Here is a 23,261-nt window from a genome sequence, read left to right as displayed (position 1 = left end):
TCATCTGTAGGCCCCAGGGATAATTTTTACCCATAACAGTTTTAGCACATGCTTTTGGAAAAACAAGTGCGTCGGCCTCTTGAACCAACAAGTGAGACTCATACAATAAAGACGACATGAGTTATGAAAGATGGATCGCAAGTATTCTTGATATTAGAGATGCTCAAAAACTAGATTCTGCCTGGGAGTCAAGAAATAAAGACTATTTCAGCAGATCACAAATGAAACCCAGACACTGATGCTATCTATCTGCAGGCTTAATCATGAAAAGTGCCAACTGTACTGGACCTTATTTAAAAATAACTGATACAAGTAGAATAAAAACTCCCCTCAAAACACCTGAGGACATGTGAAACAAAAAACTGCCAAAGATGTGAAAAGTTGATTATCTGTAATTTCCTGAGCTTTTAGATCTGGATGAGCACTTGGGACTTTTCTGACTGACTTTCAATTTTAGTAACTCACTCACAGTATGAAAAGGAAATGAGTAGAAGCAGTGGTTTAAATTTACTTGTCCGCTGCATCTCTGGATTTTTAAAAGGTGAATTTCAAGATACCGAACACGTCTTCTATTTGCCCTTTGAAAATATTCAAAAAAGCCTGCTACTTTTCAATTTAAATACACGAACTGCACATTAGATATATTCAGGCACAAATCCATTATTTTCTTCCTAAAGATCAGGGCACTAACGATACTACACATCAAGTTAAATAGAGAACTTTTTTAAGAAAGGAGGATTATAAGACTTAACCAAAACATACTGGCTGGTACAAACTCATATTCCGTGAATTATGTTTCCATGATCTTCGACTGTCATAGAAATGGAGACCTTAAGGGGTCATTACTGCCTTGCATCCTCCTGCGATGTGGCAGCACAGGAGCGCTTCCACTATACAGTTTTCCCCTCTTGGTCATTCAAAAAGCCTTGAAGGCTTTTACAAGGTGAAGCCATTTGAAGTATGGTTAAAAACCTTACAAAGGCTCAGCATTGAAAGAGCAACAGATGAGCTGCTCAAGGAAAGCATTGGAGAATCGTGTGCACTGTACAGCAGCAAGTTCCTGAGCCAAAACACTACTATGATGTTGTCAGAATAATCCCATTTTTTAAAAGGAAGTATTAAGGCTGGAAGTGTGACGGTAGGTCACAGCACACGACCTGCCACAGTAAGGATCTAACAGAGTTTTTGTATTCCATCCGCAAACTTGCACTACTATCAACAGTGCCAAATACTGTAATTTTCACACACATTATCTCCACTCCTTTACAATAATGTCTTGAAAATTGTCATCAGATAGCCCACACTGTCAGACAACCCACGTTCGGGGACACAGATGACCGCTAAAATCAGAAAGCTTTCAGCCTTCACTCGAGAGCTGCTTGTAGAATACTAATTAACTTCATAAACCCCAACCTTATTCCAGAGAACAAGTTTTTCTTGTCAAACATCCCCGTGTGGTACTTTTACTAATAAATACAACCAAATAACCGCTGAGTAGAAGCCTTAAGCCATATGCTTGTTATGTATACAAAACATCTTTTTTTTTTTTCTTTACTATAAATATTTAAACTGAAACTGCTGATATACCCACCATGATATAGCAAGGATGGATCCTTCAGTTCGGCAACAGAACACCCTTTTGCTCTATTCTAATGAAATCTGATGAAGAAATTGTCCCTGCAGCCTCCCATTTTGTAAGGTCTAGCAGATTTATGATGAAAGTTTTCAGAAATCATTGGAAAACTGTAACAAAACCAGGGCAAAATGATTGCAACATGGACAGGGATGCTAGGCATGCAGACAGAACATCACATCACGCTATCTTCCTTGATCTCTTGGTACTCAGGATTTCCACTTCCTAATGCATGGGAGTGGTTGAGAAGCACTTCTCTTATCAAACCTGTACTCAGTCATCCCCACGACTGACCACTGCGTTACATTTACAAAAACACAGTATGGACACAAGAAAGAGAAGGGGTCATCCAACTGCAATAATGGTATCTCACGTAATTCCACCATTACATCCAGTCCTGCACTGTCAATTTGCTGCTCTGTGGGGATATGACCAACAGGAAAAAGCTTCCAAAGCTATGGTAAACCTTATTAGCCTCAAACAGCACACAGCTACCCAACGACAACTGTAGGAACACCTGAGCTCATGAGAAGAGACAAAGAAATGTTAATATACACACCCAAAAAACCACCTGGCCAGGTCACAAGCATATTCCAGGTAAAGGAGTGTTACTTAATTATCAGCAAACTTATCATGCTGGGTAGATTAACAACGTGCAAAGCACTTTTAAAAAGTAATGCAGTTGCACTGCACATCCTTGAAGGGCCACATCATTAAAAAGCAGTACTTGTTTAAACAACGCTTGAAGGCGCACACGATTGCCAAGGTACTCTTGACTAAAAACTAAGGCCCATGAAGTCCACCGCGCACGTTAGCTCTGTAACCTCTTTCCTCCCCAGCAGTGCAGAGAAAGGTGAATTCCTCTCTTTAAAAGAGCCACCCTTCCCTGTGGGCCTTCAAAGCTCTTCCGTAACGAACGCACGCAACGCCTGACAGCAAAGTTCCTAGGACTGTTTGCAAGAGCAGGCTTCATGCATTATCCTCCCCCAGTCTTCCTCCCAGCGTGGCCCTAAAGCAGCTGGTTCCTGCCTACTCCCACCCCACGCTCTCCTCCATGGCAACACTTCTGTGTACCAACAGGGAAATACAGAGAAAAATGAATAAGAGATTATTTCTGTGTCCTCAGATCTAGCACCAGCATGATGCTACTAATCAAGAATCATTGCAAAGCAAGATGTCCACTTCAGCAATTCAGTCAGTTGCATAAATTCTAATCGAGAGGTTGGACTAGCTCCATATGAATCTAAAAAGCCCAACCTGACAGCTGGTTGTGCCAAAGACTTGTAAGCACAGAAAACCCACACAGGATGCTGCCTGACGAAGCTCAGACTATTAAAGAAGTTGTCCTGTAGATCACTGTGTCTTATGGAAGGGTTATTCCATTAACACCTTACTTTTCTTAATCATCACAAATACCTGGTCGCTAGCATCTATTCCTCCTACCACCCTCAAGCTTCTGTCCACTAAATAAGGATAAAAAGATATACCGCAGCCCTACCATACTGAAGGACAGATTCACGCAGTTCCTTCCTGTACAATCTACTAGTTCTGCTTTATATATATTTATATAGGTTTTGCTGAAAAATTCCCTTTGATGCATTCAGAAACATCTCTCACCAGGCCACCCAACTGATTCTTCAAAAGCTCTGTCCAGAACCAGCTCTCTCCAAGCCACCCCTACCATTCCCAAGCAAAGCACTTGAGGACATAAAGCACAGAACAACGCAGGCTCTGTCCTCAAGAACACAGCAGTGCCGTACAGAGGAACACAGAAGAATTTATCCGAGGTCACAACCAGAAAGAGAAGATGTACATATTGACACAGGCAAGGATGTCCATGGACTATTCTGAAGGTGCTGGCTGACCGGGACACAGATCTGAAGAGGCCAAAGCACTGCAGGAGGACCTGTTCATTTCTTCAAGTTAACTGATTCAATCCAAAAAAATATCGAAGGAAATTGTTTTCAGTCCTTCAGCAGAGATCAGAATAATCCAGCCCTATACTGCAAGAAACATTAGACAGCGCTGTTTCTGGAGCAGTCACATTCAAATGTGGCAGGGCGAGGGGGGAAATCTAGATGAACTTACCTTTGCATTTGCAAAATAACAAAACATTTATAAACAAATGTTCTCCTTTCTACTTACCAATATCAGGGTACTATGCCTTTACACTTCTTTGAAAATCTAAATATTTAAAGTATGTTTAAAATTAGCATAGTGCAAAAGATACTTGCAATAAAATATTCACCAATAAAAACCATCTTTGGAGGTGGGAGAAAATCTTAGGGCTTCCAATATGAGCCACATGCTAACTGAACAGAAATTCAAAGTAGCTGAGTCATTGTGGTTTTCTGAAATAAGCGTTTAACCACCACTTGAAGGAAGAAACATTAAGTCACAGGCACTTCAAAATCTCCAAAGGATAGAAGTTTTTCTTTTAAAGTTACTGAGCTTATAAGTCTAAGGCTGCAACTTGTTTTCCTGACACTTTTTTTTTTCCCCTTTTATCTTTTTGTTTAAGTACTTTGATGTCTAGTTCCCAACTTCAGTCCTGGATTAGCCATAATTTAACCCCTGCACTAATACCACATACTCTTCAGAGGAGCTGTGCGGGATCTCGGACCCCGCTGTCTCCAAGGTACTTCTCCAAGTCAGGACTCCCAACACTTTGCATGCGTAGCGAGCAAAACAGTCTGTGGCAATGGACTTGTGGGAATAATGTGAGGTTTTACTAAAACCTCAAGGTCTTTTTTCCCCCCCCTCCAAACTCCACAACCACCTCCAGTTGTGGCTTTACAGCTATGGTAGCAGCAGGGCCATCAAAGCAACGACCAGGCTCACTATACTTAGAAAAACACGGAACGGACAAACAAATCCAGGAGTTTCTGCACAGAAAAGGTACAATAAAGAGAACAGAAAATAGAAACACTGGGAGTACCTGAAGGGTACAGCAAGAGAGGGTACAGCAAGAGGGAATTAATTTTGCATAAGAAGCAGACAGCTCCACTCAATCCCTCCCCAGTTATCAGACAGCCGCATTTTGGGCAGGAACAAACCTCAGCAAAGGATCACAAAGATCCTCAGTACAGCACAAATGTACGCAAGCTATTGGTTATGAGTGTGTTTTCTTTAACACAGAAAGCTGAAAGAAAGAAACTTCTGCAAACAGAAGCCCCCTCTGCCCCGGAAAATGTCTGAAAAGAGAACCACTTTTTCTGACAAAATCTTTTTCCCCCATGAACTTTTACAGTTTTCCCCACAGTTTTGGTTTGTGTTTCTTTTTTTCTTTTGAACTTCGGATAAATGAAACACTTCAGTATTTTCATATTCTTTTCAGTAAAGGCTTCTTGGAGAAGTTACGAGAATAAAATATTTTATCCAGTTTTATTCTGACCATTCAGTTATTCTCGCCAATGTGAAGAATAAGAATCCCGTACGAACTCCCCGTGTTCTCGAAAGCCAGCAAAGGGCCGCCTTCCCTCCCTTGCACTACTCCCTCTCCCCCAGCCCTTCTGCTTCCCATTAAATGGATGCCGGCTTGGGAATCGCGGTACCCCTCCGGAAACAACGCACTGCCAAGCTGCCATCGCTTCTATCTCAATTCCCGCACCCCAAGTCAACACTCATCCCAAAACACTACCCCATTTTAAGGGCAGCTTCCTCACGGTCCTTGATAAATTTGACTGCCACTGCAGGCTTGGTCTGAAGTCATTCCTCAGGCCAAGTTCACACTGACTGAAATGAGTTTAGCCTCAACACAGCTGCAGGGTTTCCCCTCAATCAAACATTTCATAGAGGCAAAGCACTAATTACTCGCATTTGTTCCCTTTACAGCTTTCTCTGCTACCCTTATGCCTTCAAGGTCCTCAAATCTACTGTTTAGCATCGAGGACTGTGAAACTGAAAAGCTATGCTGATGGCTGCTGACCTTTCAAGATAACGTCAGCTAAGTACCAAAACCAAATAAATAGGAAAACACGCTCTCAATTTTTGCATCAGATAAAAATCAGAAGTTAAATGTCAAGCATAATACTAAAGCTAAAAGCAGCTGATTTGAAATATTAGTGGACATTCAGCACAAAAGCTACTACATTTAAACATAAAATCCCCTATATATAGCGTACTCCCTTCTCTCGCAATTTTTCTTTTTGTTTTTATATATACATACACATACATCCACCAGACAACCTGTAAGGAGACTGTAAGACAAATAAGCTGTTAAATTCCAAAGAGCTCTCTGCTGACAAATTCTGATCCCAATGCAGAATTATCATCTGTCAAGACTCCCAAGGCTCCAAAAAACACAGAAACTTTAAGCACATGACTGATAACATATGGAAAAAAAGTATATTTTCAATTCAATCTTGTGGATCATACTTGAAGGATCTTCTCCTCATTGTCATTCTCCATGACCAAGGCCATCTGCCTGACAAGGAGTGGGAAGATATAAATTCTTAGCTTATTTTAAAACTTGTCAATGATAACCGAAAATTATCTGTAAAAATCTATACTGCCTTCAGACTTTACCTTCCGATCCCTACGACACTAGCTCGTAGGGTGCTGTCATTCCTAATTAGAGTATGTACTTTGCAGCAGGGAAAGGTTATTCCCTTATGGATTGCTCAGTGTGGAGCACGTGCAGGGCATGCAGTCACCATCCTGTTTCCACAGCTAAATGCTCTTACAGCAACTGCGTAAGGTACAAATTTGTTTCCCCGAAAATACTGATGACTGAGTTACTCTTGTTCTTATCACCCTTCTAGTGTCACTTTGTTGTGATCACATGGGTATGGATAATTATTTGCTTTTTAATCAATACGTAAAATGCACTTCTGAAGGACAGAACTAAGTCAACACGACCCCCAAAAAGTTGCATGTGTGTATATGCTCCAAAAAGCACCTTTGCTTAATATTGATGTTAAGACACAAGCGAGAAGTCAAAGGCACTTGGATGCTTTTGACAAGAACACCTAGTTAAATTAACAGAAAAACGCTGTAGTTGAGAAAGTCATCTCCATCTGTGCTGTGCCATTCGTGACCCAGCGACACCACAAACCCACCACTCGGTTCCTCAGCCTCCTCCAAAGCCTTTGCTGCCCATTAATCCAAACTTCCAGGCTGGACTGGTAGAGCATTTGCCAGATCAGTACTGCAACTTCTGCTTTTTGAAGGTCCTTTGAAAAACACCCAACTGAAAACCCAGCTCAATCCTCTCTCGCTCTGGTCACGCTCAGTATCCCAGCATCATCAGGCTCTAACAATTTCACCTTGGAGGTTTGCAGCAAAGGGATTAAACTTTTCCTCTTTCCACATAGGTACCAGTTACATTCTAATAATACTAAGATTTATTCTTGTTTCTTCAAAAATAAAACGCAGCTTTACGGCATAAGGAGCAGGCGTGGACTGGAATCCCTATCACAAACCAACCCTTTTGTACTGAGCCCCCAAAGCTGGTCCTACAGACTGCCGGGCCACCGTCAGCCCGAACCGCTGCCCCGTGGGCTTGGTTAAAGTTAACTGGTGCCGGCTGGAGAGCGTGCACAGCTCTGAAGGCGGGGGAAAGATTTTTGTGGATATAGCTAAGATTTTTTTCCTTTTCAGGATGGCTGCTCCCTCATCCAGCTCTCTCACTTCCTCATGCCTAGAAGTTCTGTGTTTATTTTTTCCTTGTATAATTTTTAACCTCGACAAATTAAAGGGCTGACATTCACTACATGCAAGGTCTAAGTGCTACCAGATTGCTTTTGCACAGCAAAGCTTTCTGTACCCTTAATAAAATCTGACTCGGAGATAATTTGTTCTAATTAAAGCAGGAGAGGATCCTGTTGCAGCGTTTTCTAGCAATGTCACGGTTTCTCCGCTGTCAGTAGAGCTTAGAGGTGATTTCTTATTCTAAAAAATCTGACAGAGCTACAGAAAGACTCTTCAACCAAAATACAAGGAGTTATGTTTTCATTGAACTTCGGTGTATTATATAATCAAAACAGATGATAATTGCCAACACTGAGAACTCAGTACTGATTATTTTCACAAATTAGGTATGAAGGAAGTGTTAGTCCTAACACATAAGTAACTCTCTTACTTGTCTGAATAATAAGTTGTTCATTATAACAACATTTTTGAGGAAAACTGCATTTAGTGTCAGTCAATCTGTAATGGCTATTCTAGCATTTGAAACATTTGCATGAGAGATGCCAAGCTAAACGCTGCGACTTTCACAGCAAGGTAACGGTATCTGAAGAGAGCTACCGAGCTCAGACGTCTCGGCATCTCTGCTAGGCTGCATCCAGACCAGCACGCACGGCCCCGTTACCAGCTGGCAGAAACCCTCCACCCGAGCTTCCACAAAACGATGCCAAACACTGCATGCATTTTGTCCTTCGCTGTGACCACAAAGTCAGGAGTTTAAAAGGCAAGTGCAGTACATAAGAAACAGCCTCCTACATATGCCTTTTTTTTTTTTTTTTTTTAAAGCAAATGAGAAAAATCAGCATAGATACATTTACAAACAATACTTTTTTCTAGGCGAGAAACACAAGGCTTCTTTATAGAGGCTGCATCTGTTAGAGGCCCCTAAATGCTAATCTGGGATTTCTGTAACTCCCTGCCCCAGCCAGTCAGTTGTCAAGCAAGGAAACAAACTATATTTTCCAGTTTATTCCTAAAGAACCAGTATGTGCTTTTGAAGACTGACCTCAAAGCAGCAATTTCCTTTCTGGATTGCAAAAAATGCAACGCCGTTCTCAGAATCAAGAACCTTCGCTAATGACCCACTTGTTTCCTAGCATTTGGAGCATGAACTTTAAAGTTATGCAGGAAAGACTGGAGATTTTTACAGAGACAGGTCCCAAATCACAAGGAGCTTGACAGAGTAGCACTGGCACCTCGATCTCCACCCAGCAGTGTGAAGAACTCAGCTGGAGGTGCTATTAATACATCAATAATTGAAGAAGAGAAATCACACTCAGGTGTTGACACATTAAGTACTATACTTCATCTTGAAAGACGAATCCGAATTCTGCAGTGAGAAGGACAGGGTATTCAATCTCCAGCAGCAACGTGGCAACGGAGGAAGATGCGAGTGTCACAGACTGCTCGCTGAAGACAACTGGCAAGGTCTGCCTTTCATAACAGCACATTTTTATGGCTGGCTACGCTGGCAGCCTCACCATTTTTCTTCTGACTGCTCTCAACCAGAAGTACTTACAGCATTAATTCCCTGAGCTTACAGCTGAGGAGATACCACCACTTTAGTCAGGACTCTTCCTCAGTGAAGAACAGGCCCAGAACATAAGAAGTGAAATTATTTCACTTCTGGGTTGAGGCTGGGTTCCTCTTTCACTAATGACTTCACATGGCGCTTGGAACAGTACCTGTAAGACCTCCTCAGTACAAGTACTCGGCATATTTATCTCGTGTTCTTAAGTAATTGACCTAAATTGAAGATATTTTTGAACTGTAAGTCCTTGCAAAATATAAAGCCTTATTTTTCAGGTAAAGTAAAATAAATCAAGCTTTTAGCATAACTGACTGCTACTACAAGCAGCATAGAAGTTCACTCTATCCTAAAAACAACAGAGAAGTGAGAACCTAGAGAACAGACACACACAAGGTCCTCACAGGCGTCACACCGCACATCTGCTCCCACTGAAAAATGACAGACCTCATGATCACACCAAGTCAAGGGGTAAGAGCAAATCAAATGTGGTCACGTAAAAACGCCAAGGGGGACAAAACTTGCAAACATCATTCAAACCTCTGCCAAACTAAAAGCTAGGTATGGTTTCCTAAAGTTTACTGGGGAAGGCAGCTGGGTTTACAAGGCAGAAAAATGCGAACCCCTAAGCACAAACATGCTAATCCAAACCTGAATTGGAAGATCCAAGAGTATGGATCACACCTTCCCGTGACTGCGTGCTCTAGCAGGAATCACAAGCTACATGTCGCAGAAGCAAAACCAAGAGCGCCAAGAAGATCTGCTTGACAGCTCAGCTATGCAAGTGTCAGCACATTCAAGGTGAAAAATGTTTTTCTGAATAAAACTCGGCTGCATTTGTCACCAAATGTTTGTGCTTCTACATACCCAGGACAGTCCAAAGTGAAGTCTCAGGGAATTCACTAAGTGACTTACACTTGCTTTTGACTAATTACAGGCACTTTGAACCTTAACTGCAAAGCACTGTCAGAAGAGGTGAGGATTCATTAGTAACTCACTCTGGCTGACAGAAACAACAAAAGCTACTGCCAAATTGGTGAGCATCGTTTAGATGCTCCTTGTCTAAATCCTCTTCCCACGCATCTGATATCTCTCAAGGACCAAGCAGTAAGGGAACACTGCTCATCGGTGCGCGATACAGCCGGCAAGGCGGGATGGAGAGCTGGATGACAAAGGCTCACGTCTCGGTACTGCCAGCAAAGCTGTGTTTCACTAGCACGATCCAGTACGTCAGATTTGCAGAGAAGGCAGTTCAGTTTCCTTAGCTGCAAGCTACCATTCAAGACCTACAGTGAGAAAAATTCAGCACGTTGGTGACTCCAGAAAGCTACATGGGTGATACGGTTCAGCCAGGCAGAAACACTGTGCCAGCTGAATGAGAAATTTCAAACAGAAGTGAATAACAGACAGCTCACCCAGCCACCCCCCAAATTTGCATATTACATATCTGTCTTATAGTAATACCCAAATAACCAACTTGTGCATAAGAAAACGTGATAATTCATCACAGTTCCCATATTGCCAAGAAACAATCTTTGACTTTAGACTACCACAGTTTGACAAAATCTCACCCAAGGCTAGGTCAGGGAGCCTCAGGCGTGATAAATGCACTCTCAAGTCAGGTGTTCTGGACTAACAGCAATATTTTTTACACGCCGGACCTTACCAACCAGCCCCTCTCTGAATCTATCCCTTAAGTTTCCCAACACTTCAGACAAATGGTGAAAAGCTGAGGATGTCTAGTACCTAATACCTGGGAGACTGCTTCCCTCACACACAGGGGTTTTTTTCCACAAACTTCATGACTTTATCCATCTGCTTCAGTATTTGTATCCTTCTCTATGAGTAAGACTCCTTCATCTGCAAAGCATTCAGGCTGTACTAATAAAAAGCACAACACTAGCGCCGAAGTTTATTTGAAGGTCTTCTGGAAATACTTAGTATTGATGAGACGCACCAGCATCTCGGTCTTCCCAGCTTACAGAACAGACTCTGAGAGCTTTTAAAAGGAACAGAGCAAAGCAGATTGAGCGCACAGAAGAATGCAACAGTGGAGCTACCCTAAATATTAAGCAAGCCTCAAATTTTAATAACTTTGCTATATTAAAAGATATGCACCAATGTCACCCCGCCCCCACAATTCATCAAGGCATTTCACTCCCTTGGGCTCTTGTGACTAAGTATAATATTTCATTAAATATCCTGTTCATACTGGCTTATGTACTAGGGAACACACTAATTTTAGAAAACTGATTAGCTAGTTCTTTCTAACCGAATGTTATTGTAGCTAAGGTCAGATTTTGCACTGAAACTATGGCAACAAAGCCACAGTATTCTTTTGTCTACAAGGTTGGGGCTAGGTTTATTAACAGTACTGTTCCACTTAATAGCTAAGCACTGCTTTTTGGCAATCCCTCCCTCAATCCTACCTGAAATACCCTGAACTTTCCACAGGGGAAAAAGCTCAGACCTGTGAGAGCTCTTGAGAAGGAATGAACGTTCAAACCAGCACTTTGCTTATTTCTTCATTTTTAGGACATGGTCACCACACCAGCACATCTCCCCTGTTGTCCTGCACAGTATGATTCCTCAGTACAGGATTACCACCTGCATTCTTTAGATGGGCAAACGGAGTGCACAGATCACAAAACTTCACACTAGGAGTTCAGCTAAGCCCCCTCCTCATTCTTGTGCAGTACCTTAACCAACAGATTGCGGTTTTCATACAGCGCTCCAGTTATGCCTATTAATGGCCACTTTCTATTTCAAAGGGGCTTTGCTCTGCCTCATCTAGATGCAAAACATCCAAGATGAAAGTACTTTAAAACCAGAAGTTGGCAGGCAGCTGTTTGACCACAGACTGGCATGCAAACGCAACCCCGCCAGTCCTCACAGCCTGTGCCGTGTACCCCACACAGACCTGGCTGCTCTTCTTGTTCAGCATCGACAACATTTTAACGCCACGTTAAACAGAGACTCTTGTAATCTGTGCCATAGAGACCTTTCCCATTACGGTCTTGGTACCCATCACTAGGACACAGCAAACCCATGCTAAACCTTCTCAATTAAACCAATAATTATTTAGCCAATCATTTAACTGCTGTTTCAGCAAAGCACATTGGCATCATGGAGTTGGGATGTCTTTAGGATTTCCTGGTGCTTCAGCACGCATAGCTACGAATGGGACTACACACTTGTCTTGCTTAACAGGACAGTAAGGAACCACACTGCAATAGACATGGCAAGTTAAATAAAACCAGCTTTCCGATTCACTCTCCATGGACATACTTACCTTCCTGTGTAAAAAAAAAAAAAAAAGCTTCCCTTTGGTTCCTGCAATTTCCTGGATTTCAAAGCAATGCAAGCTACTTTTGCACATTTAAATAAATTACAGGACACAGCAGCTACACGAGTTACTATAACACCTATTCTACAGCTGTGCTCATGACAGGAAAGCTCCAATTCTTCCTCTGCTTGCTAATATAGCAAGCCATATAAGTAACCATTGATGAGCCTGGCACTACCACAAAACCTGCGCTTAGAAGTGTCTGGAGATGAGGTGCTCATGATGTTCCTCAAGTCACCAAGGGCCAGCAGAGAAGGCAGCGTACATTGCCCACCCTCTCGCCTGCAGAGGGGAAGGATGCTGGGGTGCCCTCGTGTAAGTGGTGCATCAGCTCTTGATTAGGACTCTCTCTCACAGGGTTTTCCAAACTTTAGCAGATATAAAGCACATTTCTCTGTATGAAAATGCAACACTTCTGACTTTCCAGGTTTTTTTAAATCCCTAAATGCCACGGTGACAATTGTCTATAACATCTGTTTGTACGTAGGATGCTGTGGGCTAAAGATTCATATTTTAGAGAGAGCGCTCAGGATTTCTTCATCGTGTAAAGGGCATCAAATTCAAATGCGTACTAGCAGTTGGCAGTTTTCTAGTACGGTTCTATAAATACTAAGAATCATACTAAAGGATTCCTCATCAAGGCAGCGAAAGTGTATTTTAGATACTTTAACTATATCCTAATTCAGCAAGAAAGATCTTTTTCTACTCAAAATGACCAATCCTTCAATTTTAAATAAGAAAATTATAGGCACAACTGTATTTTTATCATTTTTCTCTTCCATCACACCAACCCAAAAGTTTCTTTTGATTTTACACTAAATCATGGTATTAGTACTCTTTTTGCAAAGGGGCTAAGAAACATAAGGTGTTTAGCCATAAAACAGGGAAGTTAGTTAAGTAGGTATTTACTGTTGTTGCCCCACTTCCTACTTTTGGTATTCAGCATGTGCGTTTTAACCGGTCCTGGATATCTCAAAACTGAAAAGGAGTAACTTTTCTATTTCTCTTCAAGACCCAGCACTCAAGCACTTGCAAAAGTTCTGCCTCCAGCAAAAAAGGAATCCTGCTATTTTATCTGCTAATACATGATTGTCAGAGTGAAAAAGGCCGTATTTAGACATTTGTTTAAATATTCCCTAAAGGAATCTAGGCACCTTAATAATTAATATTTCCAAACATTTCACCAGCATTAGAAACTCCATGTTCAAAGAGAAAAAGGAGCCTAAACTTGGCCATGCTGCCCAGGTCTGTCACCCCTCTTCCCTCCATCATTCCAGGAACATGCCCTCAAACCTCTGCAAAAGACCCACTCAGACTCATCTAATGTATGCAGAAAGTCATACAATTCAGACTATTTCACATCAAAGTTTAAAAAGCAATCTCAGCTGATATAATTGCTTTCACCAGAGTAGATTTGGAAAAGTATCCATGGAGAGCATACGGAGAGCAATACGATTTGAGGCTATACACTTCTCTGAAGCTGAACACGATACCTAATGGCTTATACTGCAAAAAATTCTTCTTGATGAAAGTGAACTTCTATATGCTGCTAAGATTTTTCCAAAACTAACAGGCAGAGGAATCTGGGTATTTGTTTTAGTTTGTTTTTTAATATTCTGAAGTGTTGGGCAAACTATGTATGTGACCCTTCAACTGAAGAGTCCCTTAATCTCCGTTTTAATGCCAAACTATAAACAAGCTTGCATTGGCTAAATAAGGCTAAATAACTCCAGAGCCTCTATCAGTACCACATAAATTATACGGTTTCCTTCATATTAAACAAAGCAGTAGCGTATAGGCTTCAGATGATAGATGGCAAAGCTATGAACACAACATAACTCAAAACATTCCTGTTGTGGAGAAGCGTATTGACTTTCATCAATGCTGAGCACCATGCGAACTTCAGAGAAATCCATCAAAGGAACTGGGGTGTGTAGAGAGAGATATTTATCTTTTTTTATACATATAAATATATATATATTAAAGCTTCTTTGTAGCGCCCAGGTCATTTCTTCTACCGAAGATGAAGCTGTAGTTCAAAGGGCGAGACCCTCTGCGCCAGCCCCTACCACCACCGGACAAGCCTAACCCAAGGCTTCGTGAAGGCAATGTTCAGCAAGAGCATACAGGATGGATCAGGATCAAAAGAACAAACCGAATTTCGACGACTCATCTTCTGCTTCACCATGAGGGTATTTTAAGTCTAAGATACGGGTTCATTCCTTGGAACATCTTGCCAAAAAAAGAGTGTTGCCCAGCAACTACTAAAACAATGTTCTGGAAGGAGGTAGCTGCTGGACAAATTAACCCAGTAAGTGCCCTTTTTCCCTGCGTTTCATGCAGCCATTGCAAAGCCTCTGGATCCCTGGCAGACAGATCTGCATCCCAAATAGCGAGCTGTAAGGAATTTCCCGAGAAGGCTGTCAGACAGACTGTTTTGGTGTAGTAGCAGTGTCTTGCATTAAGCAAACACATTTGGCTTAGCGCAGCGCTACGCTCCAATACAAAACGAACACAAATAAAAACCGCTGCAAAAGCGCACACAAACTAACTTGATAGAGCCAGCAGCGAGAGCCCCAAATTCTCAACCCCGGGCTCTGCTTCAGCTTCGCCGCTATTGCGGGGTCTGACTTGCGTTTGCAAAAGGGCTCTGTGCATTTCAGTACGAATGATTTCTAAGGAAACACTGGTGCTTTTAGCCTAGCTAGAGGGTCAGCTGTAGTTCATACTTTCCACATAAGCCCATGCATATTAAAAGGATGTTCATTTATAGTCACTATTCAGATGCACAGTCATACTCAAAGACGGCAATTAGAGCAGCGATTCCAGCTTTATAAAGTAAGTAAAATATCTTTTTTTGTTCAAAGCAGTGCAGATAACCAAGGAACTGTCACACTCTTTCTTTTTTTGGAGACTCGTACAACTGGGACTTTTTCCAGGAATCTCATCTGTACACTGTATATTCAGACCAGTTAAGTAAAATAGTCTTTTGCAAGAATTTTCGTATTAACATTTTTAAAAAGAAACACCCTAATGAATGTACTCTTAAGTCTTAACATTTTGCAAGGCAGTTTTAGGAGGACTTTTGAATTAGTTGGAGCTGAAAACGTGAAGGGTCAGAGAAACACTGTACTTTAAAAAAAAACAACCAAACACCAACACACCCAAACTACATTTAAAGTGGATTTAGAAAGCCAGAATAAAAAAAAAAAAATCCACTGAAATCTCACAGACCATAATTACCATCCAACCTCAAACCACTAACTTCAGGTGCTATCTGCTTCTGATTGGGATGGGAAAAAGGAAGGGGGGGAAAAAAAAAATATCAGCCTTCACACCTTCAAGTGATCAAACTAGTATTTTAAGGACCTGGAAGCACCACAGCATTTTATAGGTGAAATAACTACCGGTAAACACTCATAGTAACTTGAGGCTGCTGGACTAGTATCTTTCCTTCAAGTTCTTTCCAACTCCGGTACTTCAGTTTTTTCTATCTAATACACCCTCTGAATTATATATATATATTTTTTTTTTAATGCCTCATTTATACTTTTATACCACACTCCAAATCTTACCTGAACTCTATCCCATCTTACTCTCAGCCTCCTCTTGCATCTCATCCCTCTCAGGGCTCCACCACCACCAGCTTACTCTGCCAGCCTACTTTTTCCACAACTTTTGTCAACAAAGCAAGCCCTCGTGTCCTCAGGATACCTCTGTACGCTTTCCTCCAAGCAGACTGAAAGGCTCTATCGCTCCCATCCCCGACTCCAGTCGTGCCGCTGCAAATCATTCTGCTCAACCCAGTCCGTCCAAACACACATCGAGCTTCCCTCGCTGAATCTTCCTTAGGACAACTTGAAGCCAACATTTTTAAAAGGAGTGACTTATAGCACACAAAGCCCACCTCCGTTTCAGCTACGGAGTGCTAGTGCTTGCTTTTAGAAACGCATTCCTCAGGCGGGGACTATTTTCACACCACAAGCAGGTTATCGGCGTTTAGTGACAGCATATACTCACGGCTAAATATTACTGTCAAGCGCCTTTCACATGAGAGGGGCTCTCCCCAGGAAGAAGGATGGTGCACACACACCCCCACTCCGTGCACAGCAGCTCTGCTGCATTTCAGGGGTCTAAAGTAGAGAGAGGAAAGACAAACTACCACCCTCTAGACCAGAGGCTTGCTGCTGCCACGAGATGCAACTCATTAAGCGTAGCCTAGGCAACAAGACTTTTTAAAACCTGAGACACCCATGGCCAAGAAAAAAGTAGGGTGGATTAATTCTGCTACTGGATATATATGCTTTAGATTCACACTGCATTTCCTTAGAGTCATGTATGCATATCTAAGCAGTGAATCTTGCTTCTAGGTCTCTCTCACCACTTTGATTAAGCGTGAAAATTATATTTACAACTGGTTTACATCTGCCCACAGAAGACAGATCTGCTCAGAGAAGCTCAGAATTACATTTCTTAAAAATACTACCCGAAGTGAGATCGTCGAGACTGGCCACGAAGTCACAGGTTCAGTGTTCCTCCCAGAAGGTGACTTCAGATTTGACCGACCTGCGTCTGGACACCTTAAAGCACAGCTCGCTTGAAAGGGGATTCGCACATAGATCTAAAACAGGTTATAGCACAGAGGTGTTTTTCCAGTACTGTGTAAAGCTATAACGTAAGTCACTTACATTTGACTAATTTTCATCCTGCTCTAATGAGATTTTCAAAAGTTACTTCTCGCTTACCAGTGCCAGTGTTTCGCACCTATCTGAATTCAAACCAAGATCACGCTTCTTCTGAGGCCTCAAACTGCAGCGATCCCATCGGCTGTGATGACCAGTATGGACTATCTGAAATCACTGAACAAACGTGGGCACCACGTACAAAGTTTACCGGATGCTAGAACATTTCCAGGCTGCTGCTGCGCAAAAGGTATCTTGTGCTACTGATCTGCTGTACCTGTGACACTGCCCAAGGCCACGAAGACTAAATCTCAAGTATGACAAAACTAAATATTGGGACTACTGAATTACATCCACCAGATGCCCACAGTTGCTTTGTATCCCAGATGTAAATGTTACTGTTGGGATAAAAGCACCTTAGGGAAGACCTTGTGTTCCATTTCCAAAGGAGGTATTTTTGCAAGGAGTCATAAAAACACCAAGATTGCAGAGGCATGGCTGCCATTCCTGACTTTGCCAGACACTTCCCATGCAACACCCCAGGCGAGCCTCTGGGTGCCTTTGCTTCATAATAATAAAAAAAAAGGGTGTTTTCCATTTGTGTTGAAGATGGTGCAATAAACTTCATTATTACTTCTTCTGAACATATTTATCGTGGAAAGGATTTTATCTTAGACTACACTTACAAAGCATGTGTATAAATAACAGAAAGGCCTGCTAAAATTTTATGACTCTTGTTGCCATTTACCATTAAGCATAAACTTCCCCATGAAAGCTTTAGTGAAGTAACTACAAAGGTTGGAAAAGGTTCACACCATTCTTTCTCCATGTATAAATTATAAGTAATATGAGAACATTTACAATGTCTAACCACAATGTTTTATGTCAGACAAATGTCTCTGTACTTGCAGTTCCTAAACTGTGCTAGCAAGAACTGCCTTTTTCTCATTCTTTTCTCTCCCTCTCCCCTCCCCTCCTTCTACACCCAGCAGTCTCAGTCAAACCTGGCTTTATTCCTTCATATCATTTTAACGTCAAGAAATGCCTAGAGTCAGGGCTCTAGTTCACGTAACACCATTGTTCTTTTTCTGGAGAGCTTAACATTGAATGCTAAAACTTCCCCAGGTTGCCTCTTCAAGTATTTGAATCATCAGCTATTTAGTTTTCCAGTAAAAAGGGAGAAAAAACAACAAGAACTCACAGACTTCAGCAATATTCTAAAAAGAGAGTTTCATGATATGAGACATCTTCATGTCATAGCAAAAAAACAAACAAAAAAAAACCCCAAACAGCAGCAAACAAAACCAGCAGTACAGAAGGTAATACAATTTTCAAGGGCAATCACTTGCAGTTCTGGCCAAACCTGAATAGAATTATGGTAATCCCAAGCCCCTGGTAAAGGCAAAGCATAACTACGGAAACAAGATTTATCCAGCAAAGGAACAAGACAAACAGTTGCTGCTACATCTTAAAACAGCAATAAAAGGTAGATCAAATATTTAGAATATTTCAGCTATCCTTTGGGTAAAAGATGCACCCAAGGAGTGAAAAAAGAAGAATCGAAGAATATTTTTCGAAACAAAATCCCAGTTAGTGCTTCTCTTCCCATTTGATATTTTTCTTAAACAAATCAGCCCTAGCCAAACTGTGCAAAGAAGTAGGCATTAATTTCTTATCACTAAGCAGAAGTTTCCTGGCACAATGAAAGCAAAGTCAAACGTAGTTAATGTCTAATAGGTCAAACAACAATAGCTGTTACAAACATTGGCTCCTTTTCATCTTCCTCTTCTCTGAGATAGTTTTGGTACTAAATGGCATGTATGATAGCACGGAGAAAAAGAAATTAAACTTAGAGTCCCTGTAAGCTTGGACAGATCTGAAAGCCAACCTCAGCTGGCAACCCCATCTCCACCCCCTCACAAAGCATTCTTTTTAAGTCCCACAACTCACTTCACAAGACATTCATACTTATAGACTTTTTCTTCTCCATGAGTTGCCCTTCATGGAAGATGACACTAAAATATTCCATAGAAAGCGCGGAGGTCAAAAACAGTCACATGCGATGCACAAAATGAAGGACTTCTTCCAACCAGAAGGGTAATAAGCTGTCTAATAAACGTACCTCTGAATTTTTTGGGTGGGTTGTTAAGGTCACCTGCTTCTGGCTGTACAACACACCGATCATCCACAAGGCTGCAAAGAAATGAGAAGTAAAGTGAGATTCTATTCCCTTGCAACTGCTTACATCCTTGTTAGCAAAATCAAAGTCGTTTATTTGCAGTATTTTATCCAAGTGGCCACTTCAGCAGAAGACATTCCCCAAATGCCAACTTATGCCAAATCTTTCTAAGAAGCATGCAGCTAATTTTTACTGTTGCCCAGAGCTATGCTCCTGGATAGGTGGGACAATAGATAAGTCATTGCTCCTGTATACTGCATCATCTTTATGTCCCCTCCTTGAGGTGCAGGCAGAACAGCCCATATTCTAGTTAGGTGACAGACAGCCTTAGAACAATTATTGCCTCTTGGACAGATTTGAATAATGTTGCAAATGTGTTTATATGAAGGGTAGAGAACAGGAAAATACAACAACTATGCGAACTGGACAGTGCCCCTGTGACCCCTCAAGTATTAAGAAAAGGCAGAAACGGTAACTGCCACAACAAAAATTGACTCCCAAGAGAAAGGAAGGCATAAATACGCCCTCCTGCTCACCAGTCATAAACGCAAGATAAGTCAAGGGATCGAACTAACCTCCTCCTGTTCTACCCATGAAGGAGGTGAATTGGACAAGTGAACCCAAGGGATTCCAATAGGGAATGCCAGGACAGAGCTTCTCCTGAGAATGAATACACATTGGCAAAAACCCCACAGGGTCAATTCAAATCCCACAGAATAAATAAAAATAGTTAAGATGCAGCTGTCACCAATGCTCTGACCTTAGCATGCTTTGGATCAACATGGAATCGCACTTTTACCAAACACTCTTTACAAATCGTGAAAATGCAACTGTAACCAAATATTTTGTAGTTTGTGATTTGATCCTAAATGACTCAATTTGGCCCCTTAAAACCAATCTGTCAAAGAGGCTTTCTACACAAAAGTAGAAAGTAAAAACGCCAAGGTCTTAAAAGGTTTGAGGGGTCCATTCTCATGCAGAATCAACTTGAGAAAGATTGAGACCTAGAATATGAGAGTTGTTCCTTGCAGAGGCTGGTTACATGCAGGGAGCATCTTGAGACAACAATTATGGAAAATGATGAAATGCATAAAAATCAAGAGATCAGAGACATTAAGTGGACTCAACAGTTCTATGCATCTAAAATTTGCATACGCAAACGTTCAGAGTCAATTGCTTTTTCCCCATGGATTTTCTCCCTATTCAGTATTATATATACAGATATGTGCTCCAACAAGAATGGTGGTATTAATACCTGAGCTGACTGAGACACCTGCTTCTAGTGAACAAAGGGCCAAAAAATATCAAGTCAAATGGGTTATTCTGATCATCCCACATGGAGATAATCTCAGTGCAATATATCCCTCTCATCCTGAGATTAAATTGAAAGTAAAGAGGAACTTCCCAAACTACTAAGAAAAAAATTTTACAGGGTGAAAAAAACCCACAAAAGAGGATGTATTGTACACCGGTAATCGTAACGATGACAGCACTGAGTTTGGGAAACAGCAGGAATAAAGTCCTGATTAAGCAACAGTCATGTCATAGGAATAGTAAATAGGAACGCTCTTCAAAGATTTAGAACGACATTAGAATGTACAGTGGTATCTGTTTCTCAACCTTCATTAACCACATGAACAAGTCATTACACATTGTTATGACATAAGACTGTCAAAACTCCACATGGTATAGAGCACAATTACACCGAATCTTTCCTTTGCTTCTTTAATTTTCTCCAGGACAAAGACTAAATTAAATATGGAACAAAACTAATTTGATTATGAAGGCTTATTAAGATGATAATGCATTTCATGTTTCACATAGCAATTGGGATTTCTGGCTCAAATCAGGCTCAGAAGATGTGTGGCCACTATATAATGTAGTTACCTTAAAGCAGTACTAATCAAATCAAAGAGGACGCTTGTAACACTAAGGGATCTTTAGACCTGCCATGAGAACATCTCATCAAGCCTAGAATATACATGTGCTTAGGGCCTGCAATGTCTGAAAGGACTACCCATGGTGAAAAATATCTGCTCAGCAATGCCATCAAAAGCCACAGCCACTGCATACTGTTCATCATGCACTGTATGGGATTAAACATAACACAACAACTTTCTACTTGTTCTGGAATTATTTACTGCCAAACTTGCTTCAATACTAGGAAGAAAAAAAAAATAGCCAAATGTATAGTATCGCTCAATTCGTTTTGCCAGTTTTCAGCAGATAGTATTTGGCCAGTTACACAGCTGATCGAATACTGCAGAGTGTACATGTCATATTTGACGAGTACCTGGGAAATTTGTCAAATACATTCGCCAAATACTATTCGACCAACCCTACTTACTACATCCCTTGCTTTTATCATACCTTCTTTCCCTTCTGGCAGCATCCCATATTTTCTTCTCTTTCCTATAATAGATCATGGTGCATCTTCAGTGTCTGCTTCCTTCTCTGCCCCCTTATTTTCCAGAATCCTAATAGCTAGAGGACTAAACCTACAAGTTAGTTTGGAGTCACTCAGATGAGATTCCAGCCCATCGTTTCCTGCCGAGAGACTTACCAGGATGCTGTCTTTGTACCCTGCTTGGGAGCTCCATTTATCAGATGCATCTGGACAGTAGGCATCAAAAAATTTGCTGTCACTGTACCCACCCTGAGGCCCTTATGGCTACTGGAAATGAGAAAGAGCATGTTGTGTGCGCGCCCACTCACCATATCATCAAGCTTCCTGGTTGCTTCTTTGCTAGTCATTCAGTATTGAAGTACCACAGCAATGTGTCATGCATGCTATTTCCCTCCCTCTAATTTCTCACTGCTTTGAAACAAGGTGGCAGATGTGCTCTTTGAGCTTCTCATCCAGCCCCCTGCAAGGTCTTCCAAAACAGTACACAGCTCCACTGCCAGCTTCTGATGTTCGGAGAGATTTCTCCTCAGCAGCAGTTGAGCAGAATAAAACATACCCTGTCACTCAGCAGAGCTGTATTTTAATTCCACGGCTTTTCTCTGCAAACTCTTCCTTTTCCTACGTGAACAGCTACTTTCCGTTTAATGAAGTGGCATACACTTCTTACTGCTCAAGAGGCACTCTCCTCCAGAGCACCCACTCTCAGGTCTTTGCAGAAGAAAGCGCACAGGGGCTCTGCGGGGAAGCACGCCGGGGGCAGGAGCCGGCAAGGCACGGCTCCCACCGCAGCTCCGGGCTGCTGGCCATTGGCAAAGCTGGAGATTGAAAACATGTTCTCCTTTGACCAGAGAAGAATTCTGTTTGTACGAGAAACCTCAAATACTGCAAGAAAAGACAAAACTAGTCATAGTGGTCAGTCAGTGGTATATAAATGGTTTGGCTCAAGGCTTCTTTTTTTTTTTTTTTTTTTTTAATCCACTTACATTGCCTATGCTATGTCTTTTTTTTCCAATCAGCAGATTGCACTGGGGCCTATTCATTCCTGACTGGGGGCAGGCAGGGAGGGACAGGACGGGACACACGGATGGACACGGGACAGACAACAACATGAAAATCATTTGCTTGCATTCTTTCCCTCTACCCACACCTTCGCTTGACAAGCTTCTTCCTCCCCACCAAGTATATCAAAACCACACCACAGCCATCGATACACTCTCCATCCTCCCAATGTCTAACTTGCCATATTAGCTTCAGGTCATTTTTAAATTTAGGGCCAAATCTGTACATAAAGCTGCCTTGCTTTACCCTCTATTTCCGGGGAGTCAGGCACAGGATAGCTAGCTGGGTTCTGCTAGTCCTTCTCACGGATGTTTCTAGTATAAGAGAACAGCTGTTCTTACCCCAAAGTGCTAATAAATCCATTTGTTGAGCCCTCTGCATAGAGAGAACAAATATCTCCAATATGAAGGAAGCTCGACATCTTGTCAGTCATCTCTGGCTTACCGCCCCTAGAAGAATAAAGCACAATGTTACCATTTATCAGGCAGAATTTCTCGGTATAAGCTACTGGAGGTTACAACAACAGGACCCTTCGCTTTTGTTTGTTCATTTATTTGAAAAAATGAAAAAGTTCTTGCACTGGAATTTCAGCTTTCAAAGAAAACCCAGCATGTCAAAATGCTTGCTTAGAAAAATAAGCTAGGGGAAAAACAAGCAGCTACTGGCATCCCATTCGGTGTGGGACTGTTTTACGGGCAGCCGTATTCGTCCCAGCAGATGCTCAGAGCCATTTCAGTCC

General features: G+C 41.7%; 1 protein-coding gene across 5 annotated transcripts in view; it reads right to left on the bottom strand.

Moving 5' to 3' along the window:
• Nucleotides 1-22,955, bottom strand: part of ITPR1 (inositol 1,4,5-trisphosphate receptor type 1) — a 166,471-nt gene extending 143,516 nt beyond the window's left edge. For all 5 annotated transcript variants that reach the window (XM_075713784.1, XM_075713787.1, XM_075713788.1 and 2 more), the window contains exons 1-2: nt 22,864-22,955; nt 19,000-19,070 (exon numbers count right to left, since the gene is read on the bottom strand). In XM_075713784.1, coding sequence (XP_075569899.1) covers nt 19,000-19,070; nt 22,864-22,955 — 163 coding nt within the window. The remainder of the gene's footprint in view (nt 1-18,999; nt 19,071-22,863) is intronic.
• Between the last annotated feature and the right edge of the window lie 306 nt (nt 22,956-23,261).

The sequence above is a fragment of the Pelecanus crispus genome, chromosome 7 (genome assembly GCF_030463565.1).
Source record: "Pelecanus crispus isolate bPelCri1 chromosome 7, bPelCri1.pri, whole genome shotgun sequence".
Lineage (NCBI taxonomy): Eukaryota > Metazoa > Chordata > Aves > Pelecaniformes > Pelecanidae > Pelecanus > Pelecanus crispus.
The sequence above is the reverse complement of the archived record's forward strand: the minus strand, read 5'-3'. Positions and strand labels throughout refer to the sequence as shown.